Source organism: Corvus cornix, chromosome 4A (assembly GCF_000738735.6).
Source record: "Corvus cornix cornix isolate S_Up_H32 chromosome 4A, ASM73873v5, whole genome shotgun sequence".
Taxonomy (NCBI): domain Eukaryota; kingdom Metazoa; phylum Chordata; class Aves; order Passeriformes; family Corvidae; genus Corvus; species Corvus cornix.
In genome coordinates this window covers 10,617,907-10,638,805 of record NC_047058.1, presented here as the reverse complement: position 1 = coordinate 10,638,805, position 20,899 = coordinate 10,617,907, and the positions used below count along the sequence as shown (strand labels likewise).

At 42.8% G+C, this 20,899-nt stretch overlaps 1 protein-coding gene across 1 annotated transcript; it reads right to left on the bottom strand.

Annotated features, from left to right (window-relative positions):
- Positions 1-2,138: 2,138 nt before the first annotated feature.
- On the bottom strand, positions 2,139-18,101 carry SH2D1A (SH2 domain containing 1A). Its single transcript, XM_010407689.4, has 4 exons — positions 17,494-18,101; positions 5,762-5,825; positions 3,280-3,415; positions 2,139-2,921 (listed from the first exon to the last, which is right to left on the bottom strand). Exons 1-4 carry the CDS (start codon positions 17,628-17,630, stop codon positions 2,881-2,883), a joined length of 378 nt encoding a protein of 125 aa, XP_010405991.1. The 5' UTR covers positions 17,631-18,101; the 3' UTR covers positions 2,139-2,880.
- Positions 18,102-20,899: the final 2,798 nt, after the last annotated feature.

Genomic DNA, 20,899 nt, shown 5'->3' with positions numbered 1-20,899 from the left:
TGACATCATGTGGGAAGTCATGCCCGCAAAATGCAGCTGCTGCTCTCTGAAAGGATCTGTAGCTCCTCACACCTAAGTCATCATATGAAATCTATATAATTTCCATATTACTGTTCCCATAACCAAGCATCTACTTGTTATCACAGGCACCATCAGCTTCTCTCTGTTTCCACCTTGTTTAAGCCTACAGCAATTCCAGACCCTTGGGTACCCAAAAGAAACAAATACAAGCCTCTGTCTTAATAATTTACCTCAGAAACTGAAAAGACATTCTCAGCTTTAAACAGAAATGGCATCTTCTAGAGTATTTTATGTCTTTTTCAAAAGAACAATGCATTTCTGGAGTCAACCATAGTCAAACCAGTTATCCTCAGCTCACTGCACCGCAGAGCGGGTGAGCAGCTGCTGCTTGTGTGCTGCGGGTTTGCCACATGCAGCCTCAGCCTCAAGTCAATAGGACAGTTCTGTAGGAAACAGCCCCTGGGTAAGGTTCTTCCCACTGCATGCATCCCTACCACTGTGCAATCATCTGCCAGGGATGGTTTCCAGGCACACCTGTTCCTGCTCCCAGGAGAGGCCAGGTGAACGAGAGGTTTAGACCCAGCAGTCAGAAAGCAGAAGAGCTCCCCGGGAAGGCTGGGGCTGCATGCACATACTGCCAGCACCCAGCAGCTCAGCAGGCTTTGGGGAAGCATGGTTTTCAGGAGCACAAAGCTGGAGAGGAGCTGCCAGGGACCAGATGTCACAGGCTCACAGCAAGCCGGGAGGAGAAGGGAAAGATTCAATGGGCACAAGTGACAGCAAACCAGCCACTGCATTTGCTGAGTTATGTAACGATAAAAAAAAACAGCCTTTAAATATTTTATTAAAGAGGAAATCATGCTGGATCTGCCACTGTAGGGCACTGTATTAAGGTAAGACTAATTTCAACCAATGAGCACATGTACAAAGAAGGCAGAGCAACATGTACATGCTGTGTAAAATATGATGGGACAGTTCACCATAGATGAAATTTGACCTTCAATTAGACAGAGTAGTGAGCTGAAAATGTCACAACCACAACTTTGCAACAGTGTTGCCCACTAGTCCCTGTTAAGACTGGGATGTTCATTTATTGTATGTATTCCTATTGCCAGTTTACAAGAAACTTGTGCTTCACAGAAAATCTTTTTTTGCTTGCACTGTCTCACACACACATTCTCTCTCACAAACACAGAGGGGGTAAAAAGGTAAACCATTCAGCCTTATCAAATGTTGCATGGAGCATCCCCACCTTGCTGAATCCTGGACTTTGCAGGCCACTTAGTTCTGTCACTGTTCACATCCAACTTGCCTTTAGTGAGGTGAAAACAAGGCAGGTGTGGGGCCTCTTACTGTGCCACTAAGCTGCAGGTGGCTGTGTCTGGTGAAATTCAGTTAGTTTTGTTCTCCCTGAGCCTGTAGCCTGGCATTTCTGGGAAAAGCCTCTTTCTCTCTTAGGAAATACTATCAGCCTTCCAAGATCTGCAGAAGAGACAAGTATAGGCATAAAACAAAACCAGAGCAACACAAAGGTGCCTATACAATGTTAAAGGGTTGTTTTTTTGTAATTACACATATTTTTGTAGTCCATTTGCAATCACTGTTAGTCATGTGCTTTGGAAGGGAGCATGTGAGACTCGCATTCTTTTAGTAGTCAGGACCATTTGTGTTTGTTGCAGCATGACAATTGGTGGCACAAACCAGCCAGCTGGACCAGATGCATCCCCCTTGCACACAAACAAGGCTGGGCCCTAGCTGGGTTCCCTCCCAAAGCCCACAGGAACTCACACAAGCCTACCTGGCAAAAACCCACGTAGAGGCAGTCTGGACTGTGGACTGCAGGGCAACACAGCCCTACCTCCTCAAACACAGCCCCATCCCCTCAAACAAGAGGGCCATAGGCCACCCAGTCTGTTCAAAAGTGTTTCCTACTGTCTGCCGATCCATTAGCACAGTGTCATTACACTTGTTCCCCCCCAGGTGCAAAAGGCATGTACTCTGAGTTCTCCAGCAGCCTCTTGCTAACCCTGCACAGCTGATGGGTCCTGTAGATTCAAACCTCTCCTCCAGGAGCCCAGCAGCAGCATGGAAACACAGATAGGAAAAGAGAGAAAAGCTGTCATGCAAAAATAATTTATTTTTTTAACTTGTATGCAAGGATGGCTTGTTTCAAGTACAGGGAACACCTTAAAGCAAAGAACAAGGCTTTCCACTTCACTGGGTGTTCTCGGTTACTCTGTGCATTATTTAAGCTCTTGGTCATTGCAAAAATGACAGATTTTGTTACAGGGCAGAGCAACTGGTTCGGTGGGAAATCAGTTAATGGGGATCCTCAGGGTGTCACTTGAGAATATCTTTAGGAACTGTATGAATGACAAACACAGCCCACCCAAGGCAAGGACACTTTAATGCAAACAATTCTCCTAAGGTTATAAAAGGAGACTTGCCCGACTCTGCATAAATGCCAACCAGAACAAAGCAAAGCAAGATCCAAAGGCAAGAAATGTAAAACTAATAACTAATTATTAATTAAGAGCTAATCTTGAAGGGAAAAAATATTTTTTACTTGACAGTACAAGGGGGAAAAAAAGACATGAAGGATTTAGCAGTTCATGGTTTTTTATCCTCTCTTAGGAAAAAACAAAATTAAACCAAAAATTATCCCACCCTAAGTTCAAAGTATTCCGAAACTTAAATTTCAACATCTTGAGCAATAAATTCTATGAAATACACATTTCTGCAAATGTTACAAGAAAACTCACAGAGTTGTATTTACTATCATATAAATCATTCTGTTTTAAAGCATGGATTAGAGGAGATGCTGGAAGATGTGTTTATGTCACACTTGTGGAGACATCCTCATGATGGCTGCAGGTGGAAGTCATAGCCTTCATTCCTCCCTAAGAGAAATAATCACAAATATATGAACAGATGCACACTGCAAGAAAATGGACAGTCCAGAAGGCTCATACTCCCATGAGCGAGGGTGCTGGTGAGGGAAGGCAGCCATTGCTGCCACAGCACTCAGGAATACACATTAAAAATCCATTTTCTTATCACATTGACAGGCTCTGTCTGTAATGAGCACCTGAGTGACAGCATTTCAAATGACATGATAGCAAAATTAGGGCACATTTTTGGCAATGTCACTCTGCTGGCAAGTTCAGGTCAAATATACAAGTAAGTCTGAGATCTCTGTCCCTGCCACTGTGGAGGCTCTGCTCAGCTGTAGCCAAGGTTTCCTCCCCCCACCGGTACCTGGGCAGTAGCTGGCTTTCATATCATTGACAACTGGGTTCTGCAGGGGTGTCACAATGCCTTGGTTGGGTTTCTGGAAGGCCAGAATGAGGTTCTGCACTTTCCGAAAGAGCCTCCGGTGGACCCCAGGCGCTGTCTGCAAAGCCAAAGGGGGAGAGCTGAGAAGGGGTGCTGGGTGCCCAGTGCCTGTGCTGGCACACAGGCCTTGTCCTCAGAAATGCACACAGCTCCCAGGGAAGGAGCCAGCCATGGATGTGAACCCCCTTATGTGCCAATTCAAGATGACTCAATGAGCTGCACTGCTCTCCACTTTCCCAGGGGCATCTCAGTCTTCCTACATTGAGCAGTTTCCAGCAGCGTGGCAATAGAAAGTTGGAAGAGATTTTTTAATTGCTACAAGAGAAACACACACTAATTACCCACACTCACCTGCCACACTAATTAGGCAAACTTACAGGTGACCTTTTGCTGTTTCTGACCCTGACTTATTGCAGCCAGTAATTTAACCTCCTTAGCAGTAACTTCCTAGCCTGTATCAGTAAGACAGTTCCATCCTAGAAACACCAGTAAGAAAACCTAGGGAGCAACCTGGGCTTACTGCAGAAAGGGAGTCCTCACACCACTGAATTCCAGCAAGGACACAGCCTCTTTGCAAACCCTTCTTGGAGCATTCAATGCTGGCTTATATGTTCATTGAGCATTCCTGTCTACCTCTTGTACAAAGACAGTAGCCAAATGTTACCTATTTATTAAAAGTGGGAGTCTTTCTATCTCTCTACATTAGCAACTTTTCAAACAGTATGAAATGAAACTATGTGTGCTTTTAATCAAGAATCCAATGTTTGTGTTAAATCCTTCAGGGCATTCTTGTAATAACTCCTCCTCATCAAAGTCAAGGGAGGACAAGCATAGGTCCTGCCAGCATAGTCCCACTCAAGGGACACTGCTCTCACCCAGCAGCTGTGAGCTAAATCCAGCCTCCCTGGCACCAGCTGGAGTCTTCACACTGGCTGGGATTTCACCAGCACTGCTTTAAGTTCTCTGCATCATCCTTGAAAGATGGGTGTGATCTGAGTTTGCTCAGAGATTAACCAGCCATAGGGAAGGAAGCAGAAACAGGAAAGGACCAGCTGCATCTGGAGTCTCTTTTGGCCTTGGAGGCACATACCATGGGGATAAGTTGGACAGGCTGCTGTGTCTAACAGCTGAGGCCAGCATGGTCTTAGCAACATTTACTTAAATGTTTCTGTTCCTTAAGAGAAGGGTTGGTATAATGGATCTGTAACTGGGACCTTCTCCTGCAGAGGATGTACAGAGAAGCCTGGGCCTTCAGCACACCTATGGTGTGAAACTCAAGTAAGGTTTGCCTAAAATACAGCCAAGGAAAGCCCAAAAGCCACACACAGAGAGCCAGTGGAGGTCACAGGCCAGACATTGTAGCAGGTCCATGTAACACCAGAAAAACCTCACTGTAGATGCTGATGTCACCTGGGGCTAAAGGAGGCTGCAGCCTCAATCAGGGAATTACCTTCCACAGATGGAGGTCCCTGGCATCCTGGAATCCTTTCACAGATGCCAGTGCTTACCTTGGCATGATGGGTGCACCGTCATCCTCACCCTGTCCTGAAAAACTTCTGTCCTGGGCACTACAAATCCTAACCCTTACAGGGTGCTCCTGATGTGTTATAGAAAGAATTACTGGGCACTGTTCCCAAGGGTCACACAGATAATTACCTACTCCACAGTAATGTCAGTCACTTCCACCCCGTGATTTGTTGAGGGTAACCCCAAGAACCAGTTTTGTCTTCCAGAATCACTTCTAGTATACTAATGGCCGAGGAATTATGCCTGTCTAGAAATTATATAATATTTGTAATAAATGTCCATTAACATACAAACAGAAAGCTAATTATGAATTAACACACAGAGTGCATCCAAAGAACAAAAAATTTATAAAATAAATAGAGATTAATATCCCATCAACCTAAATGTTGTCTGTATTATAAGTAATGTTTTCCTGCACCCAAATTACCAGTTTCTTGTCAGATGGGGGAAAATATATTTTGTATCAAGTTTTGGCTACCCTATATATATTTCACACTAATGATGAATTAATCTGGATTAATGAATTAAAACAGTGTACATTGAAAATTATTTCTTCAGTATTCTGACATTGGTGGTACATAGGATAGAAGGAAACAGATTGTGCTTGTCAAATTATACAACCACAATATTTTTGCCATTTAAAATGATGCAAAATGATGCACTATGGCATTATGCAACAGCTGAAATGAAACAGAAAATTAATTTATGAGTTCTAGATGGTCAGAAATGGCACCAAGACATGCTACTGATGGATGCACTCTAGATCAATTACCATCAATGAAAATCAGAATAGGCAGAAACATGAATAATTTGAATAAATTGCATTAAATATATAATCAAACAGGATGTAGAAACTTTCAGAAAGGAAAGTACACACCTCAGCACTCCAAGATCCAGTTTCTGTCTGGGACACTCTGTAGGTATAAACATAACCCTGATGCCTGTGAAAAAAAAAATATCAACAGGTATTTATTATTCATTTGTCCTGACAGTTTTCAAAAGAATTACACTGTTATGTGACAGTCAGCTGACTTCTAGCTGGCTAAAAGTTAGCTGACTCTCACATTAAAAAGTTAGTCTCTGCTAACTTTTCCTTGAAAATAAATTCACCTCTAAAGGCTCTAGGTAGCTAAAAACCCCCCTGGCCAGATGCAGCGTTAAACCTACTGGGTTCTTTTGGGATGAGAGGGATTGGTCTGACTCAGATCTAGTTTAGCAGTATTCAGTTATTTTAGGTTAAATGGTGCTACTTTCATTCCTTCCTCAGCATTTTTATAAATTTTTTCAGTGACCTCCTTTCACTGACACACAGCAGAAACATTTTCCCGGCAAAAAGAGAAGGTGTATTATTGACAGGTGGCATTACTGTTCTGCGATTCATTCAAATGCAGATGTTAATAAAAGCAATGTCATAACTGTAATTTATTTGGGAAGCTATACCCACAAAAAAGGAGTTAAACAATTACTCTTTGCTTTGCCCGTATGTTCCCAACTTTCAAATACTGATAAAAGAGGCATGTAAGACTGTGGAATCTTCCTTCCTTTAAAATCTGAGTCTTTGGGGAATAAGGAGCCATATACTAATAACAAGGCACAACTCATGCCAAAGTCACTCTTGCTTCTCTCATGAACCCATTTACATGGTAGATTACTACACTAATATCCAAAAATTTAGCTCAGAATCAATTTATAGCAGCTCCATGGGTACAACATTAGTTTAGATGATATCAGATAAGAAAGATTGTATTGAGTTCAAGAAGCATTTGGACAATGTTCTCAGGCACATGGTGTGAATCTGGGGCTGTTCTGAGCAGTGCCAGCACTCAATGATCCTGGTGGGTCCCTTCTAACTCAGCGTATTCTATGATTCTATGCTTCTATTTCACACTACATAGATTTACATGAACACACAGCAGGATTTTAGGGACCATTCCTTATTTGACCATCAATTCTTTTTCTTAAGAAGGCAGAAATATACTGTATTTCTTTCCAATTATGCATGGCATTATAGCAGTTACTCTGAAATATGAGAAACCATCAATGACACAGATATTGTATGATTGCAATTATTTATGCTCTGTGTCATGGCTCCTGGATAAATTCCTGTTTAAAAGTCATTACAGCAACCTTTGCAAAGTGGTGTCTGGTATAATTTGCCCAAGCAGGAAGTCTTTAAGAGCTGCCACTCTGCTATAACCCCACGAAGTGGGAGCAAAATGCCTGTGGAGATTTGTGAGCTCTGCCCCCACCACTCAACTGCCATTGTGATTAGGCACGGAGGTGAAGGACACAAAGCCATTCCCTTCCATCCAGGCTGCTGCAGGGACAAGCTCCCTGTGCACAGCTGAGACACTGCCCTCCTCTCCTTGAGTATGGGAATGTGCCTGATGCTACCCCACAATCCCACCACAACATCATCCACCTCTTCATGTCTACCAAGGGAGCCTTTTCCCCAGACTTTCTATACATCACCAGACAGACATGAAAAGCAGCTGGCCATGCTCACTTCGTGGAAACCTAAGGAGGAAAACAGCCATCATTGCTTTTCCCCTCTGCTTTCCCCAGCAAGCCGCAGTCCATCAGGGATTTGGACCTCGCGAAGAGATGTGAAGAATCTGATATGGCTGCAGGAGGAGGGAAGAATTTGGAACGGCTTTCCTGTCCATGCCATGGCACCATGGTCAGTGGTGTTTGAAGCCAGAGCTCAAGCCCAGCTGTTAAAAGCACATCCCTCTAAGCCACTAGATTATATACGTTCATGTTCAGGGAAAGCAGTGTCTCCCTTTAGGGCCCTCAGACAGTCCTGTACCATCATGTTCTTTCTTAAAGACTGAGAGCTGTGCGTGTGTCATCAGCTTTTCATGATAATATGAAGTTCACATTAATCTTTTCTTAAAAATCACAAGGAGCTTTCTTGTACCTAAGTATGTAGAATACCAGCCAATATATGGTTACTGAAATGAGGATTTTACAGGCAATAATGTACTGGGAAATACTAAACAGTTCCTGGCATTTTGTTCTGACACTTTACCGTGTCTGGGTTCCTACATTGTTCCATCTCTTTGAAGTGGGTATTTAACCTTCTCTGCACTGATTTTTTTTAAAAGCCTCAAACCCACCGGAATCAGTATCTATACGTCTAAAACTCATGATCTTGCCTTCTGTTTTCAATACTACCCTGTGCACAAGGGTATGAGTAACCTGGTCTAATGGGTGGCATCCCTGCCCACGTCAGGGCAGTTGGAACTAGATGATTAGATGAACTGGATGAACTAGAGGAGATTTAAAGTCCCTTCCAACCCAAGACATTTCATGATTCTATGATTCTACTACCCCTGCTTGGTTCTTGGTTTACCCAAAAGAATTCCAGCTGCTTCAGTCTCTTTAAAATCTGATTTTTACACAAATAGCACAGTTGTCTGGAAAGCTGCCATTTGTTGTTTCTTTCATTGTTTTTCTATGTAAGAGATTGTATGAGTTGAAGGGGTTGAGGGGCTTCAGTGCTGTTCTGACTCTGAACTGCCTGTTGGCTCTCAGCACTCTGCCAGAAAGGTTTGATAAGCAGAACAAATTGAAAAATAGAGGTCAGATAAAGTAATATTCAGTATTGAAGTATGGTGAGATACAAGATAGGCACCTATCCTGCATTTTTCCAAAAATTACACTGTAAAATATTTCAGCTGAACACGGGGAAAGCACAAAGGATAGCTCAGATTAAAAGCCCATGAGGTTCTGAAAAAGGAACAAGAATTTGGGAAAAGGGATGCTTTGAGCACAGTGTGGAGAATGGGAGGAGTATGACATTGTTATCACAGCCTCATGAGGGACAAATGAGAGCTCTCCACTCTCCTGGCAAATGTTCATGTTTTTCCCAGAGAAGGAAAGACTGAAAGGTCTGAGGCGATTTTACTGTGCTTAAGTTGAAAAACACAACATTATCATCTGTTATTGGCTCTGAAACCACCAGGAAAGCGAGCCACTGTGTAGATGGGAGATGACCTGGACATCCACATCTGGTTCTTCAAAGGAAATGCACAAAGGAAGGGGGATGTGTTTTGTTAAGAGGGTGAACAGCCAGGTCTTCCCATCAAACTACTTTCCATTGGGACCTTGGTTTCCACAAGGAAAGCAAGTTTCAGCTCTTGTGATAAGTACTCTCCCAATGAACATGATCTTATCAAAACTTTCTGTCATACAGCAGGAACTTAACTTCATTACCACTTCAAAGAGTTTTTTACCTTCCATTTACAAGTGATATGATTTTTGGCCAAGTTTACTGCTACATGTGCAGCACTGCTACAGCCTCCCATGAGAAAAGTTTTTATGATTTAATCTACCTAACGTTAACTAAGATCAGTGTGGGCTGAAGGAAGGTCAAAGTGTTTTTCTCAAAAGAAAAATTAAATGCACAAATTAAAATTGAGATTGTAGAGGACATTACCTTCCAAAGAGTAAAGCGTGTAACTCTGGGCGAAAGCAGGTGAAAAAGTTCATTTACTGAAGCTTAAGTCACAGGAAATGAGAATTCCCCAGCTAACATGAGAGGACAGCTCAATTTTCTACGTTTTACTCTCTTCAGGGCAGAAAAAACACTCCTAGAGCGACACAATGTTCCTATATATGGTGTGATCTCAGAGAGCACTCTCAGTGACACTGGTGTACCATCACATCTTGGAGGAGGACCAGTTCATGACACCCAGGTAAAGATTCAGTGAAGGACTCTCCCATCCCTTCACCTGTCCCAGGGACAGACATAGCCTCACTCACAACAGCTCCTCTCTCCTGTCAGTGAAGCTCAAGGGACAGAGCAATCATGAATTAACATCTTGATGAATTAAACTCTATAAATTTTTGTTCATAGGCAAAAAAATGCCAAAATGCTGATGGGGGGAAGCAGAAAAGAGCCATTGCTGTAAGGACGATATCAGATAGCACTTATGAAAGAGTGCTTTGGTCACCACTGAGATATTTTTATGACATTTCACTTTTTTTTTTGTCTCCATAAGGAAAGATATGTTATACCAGCTGGGAACTGCACTAACACAGTCTCTATTTTAATACCTTCCCTTGGAAAACTTTGTCGAAGGAAGACCTAGAAAAAGTTGCCATTACAGGGACCAGTCCACTTTATGTTATAGGCTTTTTTTCTTCATACCCAGAAAATTCCTCCCAAAGAGTTACCAAGACATCATTCACAGATGACATACTGAAACACCATCTGTCTACCTGTCCTCTCCATTCCTCCTTTTCAGCTGTGATCAGACCTGTTAAAGCTGCATTTACTTTAAGAGGTGAATAATTACAATCTTCTGCACCATTAAAATGGCCTGACGACATTAGACACATGCTGCAGATTAAAATTAACCATGACATTTCAGCTGCATGGTATACTTTAAAATAATTTCCAAATATTTTGCATCTCAATTAGGAAATTTTATTAAACTAATTTTTCTATCCATTTCTGAGCCCAAAATTGAACAAATAAAAAGGGAGAAAGACAGGGAGACAAGGGAAAGCCGTGCCAGCAATAAATTACATCAATTTCTTCCTCTTACATATCTTTCTCTTCAGATGTCATTGCATTATGTCAATCAGCTCTTCTTACCTGGTATATTTACAACCTGACCTTACCTTGGAATTTCGCTTTACAATGTAGTTTAAGAACCAGACCATGGTGTGGCCCAAAAACAGTGGTTCTGAACATTATACAGCCCAGAGTCAGTTTCTTAATAACTTTGCCAAGTTTTAGCATCTCAGACTGAAATTTCATTTCATAGGGGTTTGTGTCACCCTTATTTTAGGGATGGAGAATGCGAAAGGGAACATGTTAGGCAAAACAGTGCTTTTCCCATGTTAAAAAAAATCATCTTCTAATTGTCAGAGGAGGAGGTGCCCAGTTTTCAGAGTAAGACATAAAATTTGTTTGAAAGAAGGTATATATCTTGCAGTCTCTGAAATCAGTAGTGCCTTCCTAGGCTGCAAGAGAGGCACTCTCTGAAGGTTGTCAGCAGTTGCAGCATCACCATGTCTGGGCTGGCTGTACCAAGGGCACTCAGCTAAGCAGTGTCCAGGATCTCAAATGTATGTGCGTGGCCTGGCCTAGATTAGTGAGATAAAACCAGAAGCTGATTTAGTAATGGGGCATCTTGGACAGGAAGTGTGGGACTGGGTGGGATGGATGTGGATGGAAAGAAAAGGGAACCATGCCAAGTGGGCAAGGAAACAGCAATGAAAATTAAAGCCCTGACAGAAAGACTACATGAGTAAGGAAGGGGATCTACAGAGGTAAAGTATGAGAGGGCTTGAACTGGGAGCAGCACAAAATGCTGGAACAGCCAGGAACAGAAGATGGGTGTTTTGGAAGCCAAAGTTGTATGAAGCAAGGAAACAGACCTCAACAATGCAAGCAAAATCAGCAAGTTGTGCAGAAAAACATTTGGTAGCCTCAGAATCCCTTCCCATTGCCCTCACACTGGGAACCCAAAGCTAGAGGGTACTGCAGACCTGAGTCACCTTTCTCTTCCGTGAAACAGAGTTAAACTCTTCATCTCTCAAGCAGAGACAATGCTTAGAAACCACTTAATGCTATGGAGATGAGTACGACACTGCTCTGAAGAGGAGCCCTGCCGGGGCGCTTGCGGGGAACTCCATGCATTTGGAGCGGGGGTCAATGGCATGGAGAAGATGAGCACAGGAGGTCAGGTTGGAGCCACTTCTGCACTATCATAGGTGTTTGATGTAGGTGCAGATCAGCTCCTGAATGCCCAGAGGGACCAACTTCAGGCAGCTTCCTGGTGGGCAAACCTGCACAGGAAATGTGGATGATGGCATGGGCACAACAGGAGCTACAGAGGTGGGAGATGGCTCCCACAAAGCCAAAACTCTTGAATTTAGGGGAATACACAACAGTGCCTTGGAGCCTTCAATCTTCTCCTCACTCTCTCCTGGAATTTGTATTTTCTGATTGACAAACAGCCTGGTTCCCTCCTTATTTAGGTCCCACCTATACAATCAAAGTACAGCAACTTAGAAATTACTACCCATCAGCTAACTCAAGCTGAAGAAGTAGTGTTCACATTGAGATGATGTGCAAGATAAAGCTCTGTGTCTGCAAGAGTGAATAAAATAGGTTAAACTGGTGTTTACAACATCTGAAAAGCCCAACAGAGTGACTGTAGCCTGACTCACAGCAGCTCTTGAGTTAGCATTTATGTCACTGATTTCTGTCACTGAGTCCTATATCAACACTTCTTGTGGGAAAAATTTACCCTCAATACAGCATCAGTAACACATATTAACTTGCTGTAATGCAGTAGCACTATAAAGAAAACACATTATCTTGTTTTTCTCTTCTGAAATTAACAAAACCTTAAAAGAGAAAGTTAAATCTTGTGAAATGGCTCTGAATTTATGCAGAGATTTCTGTGGAAGATTGTCGGTATCTTCACCACTTCAACACTCCTAACCATCTGAAGAAATGCTGCTGATTTACCTAAAGAGCAAGTGTGTAGCCTTTCTGAGCAGGGTTTGTGTCAGTCTGGTACAAGGAGATTCCAGACAAAAGCAATAAGTCAAAGAGGAATTTCTTCAAATTCAGAAATAAAGTAAGAATTTATTCAAATCTGAGATGCTAAGCAGATGGATATTACTTTGTGGCAGGCCAATAACTTAACCTTCCACTAAGCTTCATCGATTCCATGATTCAGGCTGTCTACCCTTCCAAGAAAAGCCATTAGAGTATGTGATGGTCATTAGCCAAGTTATGCTCTGCAAAGACAACACTCACTCTGGTTATCAGGCACCTGAAATACTCACCTCAGTAAAATTTACCATTGTGCTATAGAAGACTTTTTTCAAAGCTGAAAACTGTGTGTGATATTTACAACAGCAACGTTGAATTGAGGGTTCTATTGTTCAAAATTACATTTTAACTGATAATGACTATTGTGTGCAATGTTACAAAAAATGCAATTATTCTGCCATTTCTATCAAAAATATTTCATAGGAAAGAAAGGACATGCTAAGCTGAAGCTGGCTTGTGATCCTGTATTACACCTTCATGCTGTACAGCTGATGTATCTGCCGCATCAGAAAGTTTCAGCACGTTGCCTTGAACTTGTGCACCGTGGTTACAGTGACAGAAAAAATAGCACACGTAAAATCTGATAGGACTGCAGCCTATCCCTGTTGCCATTACTGTTGCTTCAAGAGCTCTAAACAGCTTTCAATTCCAGCTTTTGATTATTCTCCACAAATTGAATGCAGCAGAGTACACAAGCAGCTGGTTTCAAACAAATCATCTGAACATACACTTTGACAAGCACGTCATGTTTGTCTTACTTAAAGCTCTGAAACAACTACTAACATTCTCAGTATTTTCAAGTATATGAATTTTAAAACCCAAACTACAAATGCTTTATCTTTGCCAATTCAGGCATGAGCTGCTTGTTTCTGCATGTGTGCTCATATATCTGTGAAGGAACATGGGGCTTTTGGTACTCTCAGGCATCTTATTTATACATTTTTCAGGCAGGGTTTAAGAGACTGCCCCTCAGAGTAGTCACCATTAGTGTGTCCCGTGTCCCCCATTGACTTCATTAGGAGCTGTGAGCACAGAGGATTTCTGAGGGTGCTAAAAATGTCAAACGGGGCATTGAGCAAAGAGGAAACCAGACCAGTAAAGAAAGCTCCCTGGAACAATCAGGTTTGATATTAAAACCCTGGTGTACTGTGTGTAGTGTCTAACTTGTTTATGGGTAAAACGTGTATGTTTTATAAAGTATATACATTTCTTCTAGTCCAGTTTTCAGGAACAGCAAAAATCTTGCTTTTCAATGCAAGTCCAAAAATTTCCGGGAAAAGATTGTGTACCTCTTTTGACATATTCACAACATCCTTAAAGTATATATTATCAATTCAATAATGATATTCATACAAGGAAGATCTGGGAGCATCTGGTATTAAAATCTTTGCCAAATTCCGAAAGCAGCACCTCTGTTTGCAAGAGCCCTGGAGCACACAATTGAAAATCAAAACCTTCCTACTCTTCCATGCATAGTTTAATTGTGGTCTTAAAATCTTTTTGAAAGTGAGTCCTTTGTGCTTTGCCGCAGTCATACCAAGAAAATGTTCATTGTCTCTTTGAAGGCTTTCAGGCACACCATGTGCACACCCCATCTTCAGAAAGTGGAAAGCAGCATTCAGGGGAGATAAATCAGTAGCGCAGGAGAAACAAAGAAGAGAGAAAGCAGAGTTTTCTAGATGAATGCTCCAACAGGGCCCTGCCTGCTGCAGTTACCCACCTCTATAGGTCAGGTTTTATGCTACTACCTGTCTCTTTTATGCTTGCCCTGTAAAATCAGCGTCAGTCACAAGGGATTCATGAAGTCTTGACTCTTCTCCTTTTTAAAGGTCAGGGCTCCACTTTTTAATTGGAAAAGCAAAAGGTGAATGAGCCTGACCATGAACACTGCAGTCCTTATTGTGTGCCTTAAGAGGCTCAAAGCCTGCTAAAATATGTCAGGGCTTTTTGGAGGTGCTTCAGGGCGAGGGTGTGGTGGTGATTGTGGCATTACAAATTTATGCATTTTCTTGGGAAAAGGAGACTTTATTTGAGCATAAGCAATGCAGTGAAATCACAGGGCCTGACAATTACTGTACCTGGAGCTGGAGTTGCAGAGCAGCTACCAATGTGAGTTCAAGCAGATGATACCATTGTCATCCAAATATATGCTTAATTGCTCTTCTGATAAATATTTCTTTTATCTGTGTCAGAACTGTGCCTTATAATTCCCCTGTGATGGAAAAAGGAACCCTAAGAAGGGTTAGACCTGGGAAGCTGCAGGGCTTTATATTTGTTTTGGTTTGTTTTACTTCTCCAGGGAAGTGGAGGGAGAGGGGAAAGAAGACAGACTAAACACATCTTGATTTTGAAAAACTAGACTATTTTTCTCTTTTTGTTTTCTAAGGGCAATAGAAACACTATTAGCAGAATAAAACAGATACACTTCCATTAGAAATTGTCATTAGGAACATGCAAAATGTTTTGTTTAGCTCAGATACTTATTGCAATATATCTAATGGCTGATCAGCCTTATTTCCCATGCTTCAAAATCACTTCATTACTTCCAGTAAATTCATCTTTTGTCTGATCTTCATATGTCTAGATATTCCTATAGTGATCATCAGAATGGATTCTAAACCAAAATGTAAATTGCTTTGTTATTCCTAATAATTTCCATTATGTATTTATTTAGAATGAAGTATTTTAAAAAGTAGATAAGTACTTATTTTTTCTTTATTTTTCTTTTTCTTACAGAATGAATACAGCAACTGCACATTTCCCTCAGTTTTTACCAGAGCTCCCCTGCACATGCATGTTTTTTACCTTGTTCCATCTCTGCCCATGATGTCCAGACTCGAATTCGGACACGTTATGTCCATTGGCTTTCTCTCATGCCTTCCTTTCCTTCTCCTCCAGTCTCTCCACTAAAGTGCTCTGCTTTTGCAAACTTTGCCTGTCAAAGCACTTCTCTAGTTTATAGCCCACATTTCTTCAAACTGTCATTGCTATCTCAGTGTGGGATCCTTTCCTGGTATCTTTATGAAAACTGTCTCCATAGTTATTGTGTGATATGCTGTTTACCATATCTGCTACTTCTTACGTAATTATTTGAACTGAATATTAAGAAGTGTTGGAACCAAGGCTTAATTCTATCATTCTTCAGCTGTCTTTTTTTCTGTATCAGTTCATACGCATCGTAACATTTTTCATTTAAATTGTATCTGGATTTATCCAAGATGCTGTTGCAAATTTCCTTTATAGAATAACTATTAAGGATTTGTGTTCTGTAAAAAGCCTGCTTAACTTTCACCATTAATTTTTTTTTTTTTTTTTTTACCCTTTTGTTTGGCATATATATGTTTAAATGCAACATACCATGAAGACACGAATGGCCCATAATTCCTGGAAGCAATTCAGTAGCATTCTGTTTCTTACTGAAGTATCTTTTCCTCCAAAGATTGTGGAGCTTCACAGTTAGAAATGCTTTCATTTCTTCCTATTTTCATTTTCCGTATTTTATTTCATTCATGAAATTTCTTTTGAAGGGCATAAATTACTACTAATATACAAAAAATCCTAACTGATTCTGTACAACCGAAAGACCTTGTTACATACCTACATACTGATTTAGACTGATGGTGGGCTAATTCTGATATTCTCTATCTTATTCAGCATTGTAACACTCTTTCTGACCCTTTCTCTAATGCCTTAGTGTTTCACTCGCACTGAATGACTTCTAAGGGTGATATATCCCCATTTCCTCTGATAGTTATTTAGAAGAGATTCTGCTTTTATTGCCTATTCCCATCACAGGAATCATAGCACTCCTTACCTCTTGGTATGTCTATTCCATTATCATTTAACTCAAGATGCTTCTTATTTCCCTTTTTTCAGCTTGCTGTTAAGGTATTTGTTAGCAGGAGCACCTATCTCGGTTCACCTGATTTCACGAGAGAAGAAAAAATACTGCCACAAAGATTTTCCCTGAGAAGAGGATTGTGTAATTTCGGATTGCCTATAACCTCCTTGCACGTCTCCATTTACTGGTCTATAACAGGAAGATAATTATGCTCACTCGGGGCTTAATTACATATTGTCAGAAATGTATTCAAGGGATTTGGGTAAAACCTGACTTAGGACCCTTCTTTCTCTTGGGATTTTGCCAGGTACCTGAGTTCCCTGTTAGCTGATTTCATGATGGACCTAAAGGGGTTTTCTCTTGCGTTCCTTCTCCTACTGAAGTAAGGCATAAGTGTCTCGAGAGACACATCTTTGTTTTTCTGATGCAACGGTATAGTGTCACCAGGACCTCCAAGAACTTTGCCAACAGTAGGGTAATTAAATTTCCTCATTAAAATAAAGTCCCAGGGTAACCTTTACCCTCTCTCTGACGGACTATCCCATCAGATCTCTCCCTTTTCACCCTATCTGATGAAATATTACCACCTAGTTCTTTACCATCAGTATTTCATGTGCGTTACAGGTAGTTTGCTCCAAGCCTCGTGGCTTGTGAGACAGGCCACAAGCTTGTGGGACTGAGAGCATCCTGAACAAAGGCACATGCTGGATGGCAGCACTCCATGTTACCTTTCCCAATGACAGGGACACTGGGGATGCAGCTGAGCACACCCATGGGCACACTAGAGAAGCAGAAGAGCACAGGCAGAAAGCAAGAGGATTATCCAGCACAAAGAGGCCATACACACCATCCTGAGCTAAGTTGCCTGGCATTTCTCCATGGCACCTTGCTTGTCTTTCACATGTTCCTGCCTGCTTTCTCCTTACGGTTTTTTGCCGGTAGGAAGTGTGGGCTCTGCCAGGCAGAACCTGCTCCTCTTTGCTTTGCAAAGGACCCCACACCACTTATTGCACTCCTCTGCCTTAAGTAAAGGTGAAGGAGCCAAAAGTCTCACTCATGTAAGCCGATGGTAACATCAGAACATATTTTGTTGTGGGGGCACCCCATATTGTGGAAGGAAATGCTGGAAATCAGCTGCCAGCTGAGCAGCCCCTCCCAGGCCCCTGCCCTCGGCTCCCATACTCACAGCACACAGAGGCAGTAGACTCCCGGGATGCTCTCGCTGTCCCGCAGCAGGTAGCTGCCATCCGTGCCCGCTGCCAGCAGCAGCCTCTCGCCGGCCTCGCGGGTGATGGCCCCGTGGTAGACAGGCACGGTGTCCATGCCGGGGCCGTCTCCCGCCGCAGCTGCTCTCCCTGTACTTGGCGTTTCCTCCAACAGTGCCTCAGCCGTGTGCTCCCCTCAGCCTCCCCGTCTTGGTGGCAGATGTAAACAGGATGTGTTCACACCTCTGAAGCCTCTGCACAGGGTGAGACAGCACTGAGGGAAGAGTGAGGAACGAACACAGAATTTTTGTGGGTTTTTTTTCCTTTGCCCCTTTCTGTTTTCCTTTTACGTAGGCCATACCATACTCACACCATCACAGCTCTCCTGCAGAGGTGTCGTTTCACATCCACCCTCAGCCATGTGGCTCCTGCTCAGCAGGGATGGGACTGATGAGGCACACAATGGCCAGGGGGCCAATGGCTGCCCTGGCTGGCACAGGGAGGGCAGGACCAGGGCACTGCTGTCAGCGGCTGTGCCAGGCAGTTCTCTCTTCTGGTGTTAACCCAAGGGGATTATTATCCCAAGCAGGGATTAATTTTTAACCTCTTGTTTTTAAAATCCCCAAGGAGACTAGAGGAAATCATCTGACCTCATTGTCACTGTCCCACCAGACTACTCACCTCAGGCTTCAGGTGCAAGCACAGCCACCGCTCCGCAGCGGCTGCTCCAGTGCTCACAGACACTGGACCCAGCTAATTCACCTCATGAGGGGTTGTTTTCAAAGCCTTTGTTGCTGTTTAATCACTGTTAATGCCGGAGTGGTCATTAGTCCCACTTGGAGGCAGGCAACAACCTTGGCACATGCAGGGAGATCCCTCACATTTTCCCAGATGCCATCAGTGCCAATGCTGCCTTCATGTGGGGCATGAGCTGGCATCCAAAATCCAGAGCCATGTCTGAAAGAGCCATTTCTCTTCACCTGTTGTGGCTGAAGATATTTCCTCAGTACACTTGTCAATTGAATGCTCCCACATGCACGTGCGGGTCTGTTTGCAAACAAGCTGTCAATGTGCTTTATACCCCCACAGATACTTCCACCCCACAGATATTTCCACCCATGGAAAAACTGAGCATGTTTTCCTGCAGTTATGGCCACCAGGTCGGCTCCATGGGGCTGCAGCAAACTCAGGGCTAAATTCATCCCTGGCATAAGGCTGCCACTCTCCCTCAAAGAGCCATGTTCCCACACCACAGTTATGATTGATTCCTTTTAAATTGAGTTTACTAGCAGGACAGGGCAGAATGAAATCATCTCATCCAGGTGCTCACAGATGCTGTGTCCTTGTTGAGTTAAGGATAGGTGAAAAAATATCTCTCAAGATACACACAGTTCAGGAACAAAAATTAAATTAAAAACCACCCAAAATAATGGCTGCTCTTTTTAAGTTTCAATCAATCAATCAAAGTGTTTTCTCTCAATCATTTCACAGTGCATGTCTTTATGTTTTGATCTTCATTTTTTCAAACAAGCTTTAGTTTTTCCTTTTGAGGGATGGGCATTTCTGATCCAAGAGTCACAGGGTAGCTCATGCATGGGGCACTGCACAAAGTCACTGATGGCAAAGCTGCAGCGTTTGGAGGCACTGAGAGCCTCTTTCCCCACAGGGAGACCCTGGCAAATGGCTGCCTCCCTGCCTGGCACTGAGGCTGAGAAAGCTGCAGAAACCTCAGCTGAGGAGAGACTGAAAACTCCCACCACCAAGTTTATGGCCTTTCTATCTCATTATGCAGGTATTCATTACCCCCTTTACATGAACCTGGGGACTCAGACATCCTGCTTGGTTTTTTAAACCAGTTGTTAAAGTATTTGCACATAAAGTAGCTGCTGCCTACTGCAAATCTGATTAATGTGGATGGCAACAAGCTGTAAAGCTGCTGCCTATTTCTCCTCATTTTCCAAACTACCTGTGCTCTTGGGAATTTCATCCAACTTTCCCATTTCTTAACCTATTCTCCATATTAATAGCTGATTTCAGAAAACGTATGTGTGTAATTACCTGGAGAGGAAAACTAGCCAGAATCATTCAATTCTGCAGATCTCATTGTCCAACTCATCAGATTTCAACTAAAGAAAATCATAAAACTTTTCACTGTGAAATCCTCTTCTAATCAGAGCGTCACCACATTACCCAGCCAACCTGCATTCTCTAGCACTTAGATGAAGAAGCATCTATTACTGTAAAACAGCTGTAAACACCCAATTTTGCTAGTCTGGTTAAGAAATCTATAAAACTCCAGCTACTGAACCTCAGCCCCAGGCTTCCATACATAAAGGGATTAAAATCCCTTTATGGCCCCACTGACTAGGGGAATTGCAGCTTTTAAAAAGTCATGGAAATGCTGTGTTTGAGAACAAGGGACAGTAACACTGAGGCACCTGTCAGGGACTGAAATGGTTCATGCCTTAAACATTGTTATGAAGGAGTTTTGCCCATTATAGCAAAAACTGTATAGAGAAGCTACAACCACAGTAGCCCACCCCTCCATGAAGATGCCTGACTGGAACGTTGGACTGTGAGTTAAGCTGCCTAGATGAGATAAAGGGGATACTACTGTTCAATCAACTCAGGCTGAGGGAGAGGAATGCATCCACAAGAAAGCTAAACCCAGCAGCTGTGCTGAGAATCATCTCTGGCTGGTTTTGGGGTGGGGAAGACCACAGCCTAAAGAGGCCAGATTTGCACAGACTCACCCCTGAAATGAGGCTTTGGGGGGAGGAGGTTTCAGGTGTAACCTCTGGTCAGAGGCACGGAACACGCACCCTCCCTTTCATAAACCAGCCCAGCTGTGAAACCCCCAACCCCACAGGCCACATCCATGGGACATTCACATAGGCAGCCTGCTGAGAGGGTGCCATAATCCACCAAAGATCCCCCGAAGTGCTCCCCAGACCCATTCCTGAGGCCTTGCACCACAGCATGGCACAAAGTGGTGCAAAGTGGTGCAACAGACCCAGAGTCTGGTGCGAGAGACTGTGTCAAACTGCCCCCTCCCTGGGGGGAGGTACCTGGGCATTCCCACCTGGCCTGAATGTATATTAATCCATTGGATTCTGTGCTTTTGGGGGGACCCTGACCACCAAGAAGACCAGCTGGAGAAGATCAACGAAGCATCGTTGGGATCCACAGAGTGGTGATACTTCTTTATTCTGCCTCTGTCACTCTCTTTCTGTCCCCCCACCTCTTTTCTATTTCTTTATCTTCCTTTTTCTCTCTCTCTGTCTCTCATATTTACTATTAAATAAAATCCATACTATTGATTTTGGCATATGGTCTCATTTGCCCTTAATTCGGTCAGAGGCATTTCTAATAACTGTAAAAACTGGG

Coding starts and splice junctions, on each gene's coding strand:
- SH2D1A (XM_010407689.4), bottom strand. CDS start 17,630: ATGGACACCGTGCCTGTCTACCACGGGGCCATCACCCGCGAGGCCGGC. Junction 5,826..17,493: donor GTCTACTGCCTCTGTGTGCT/GTGAGTATGGGA, acceptor TTTTTTTCACAG/GCATCAGGGTTATGTTTATA. Junction 3,416..5,761: donor CTGGATCTTGGAGTGCTGAG/GTGTGTACTTTC, acceptor TTGGCTTTGCAG/ACAGCGCCTGGGGTCCACCG.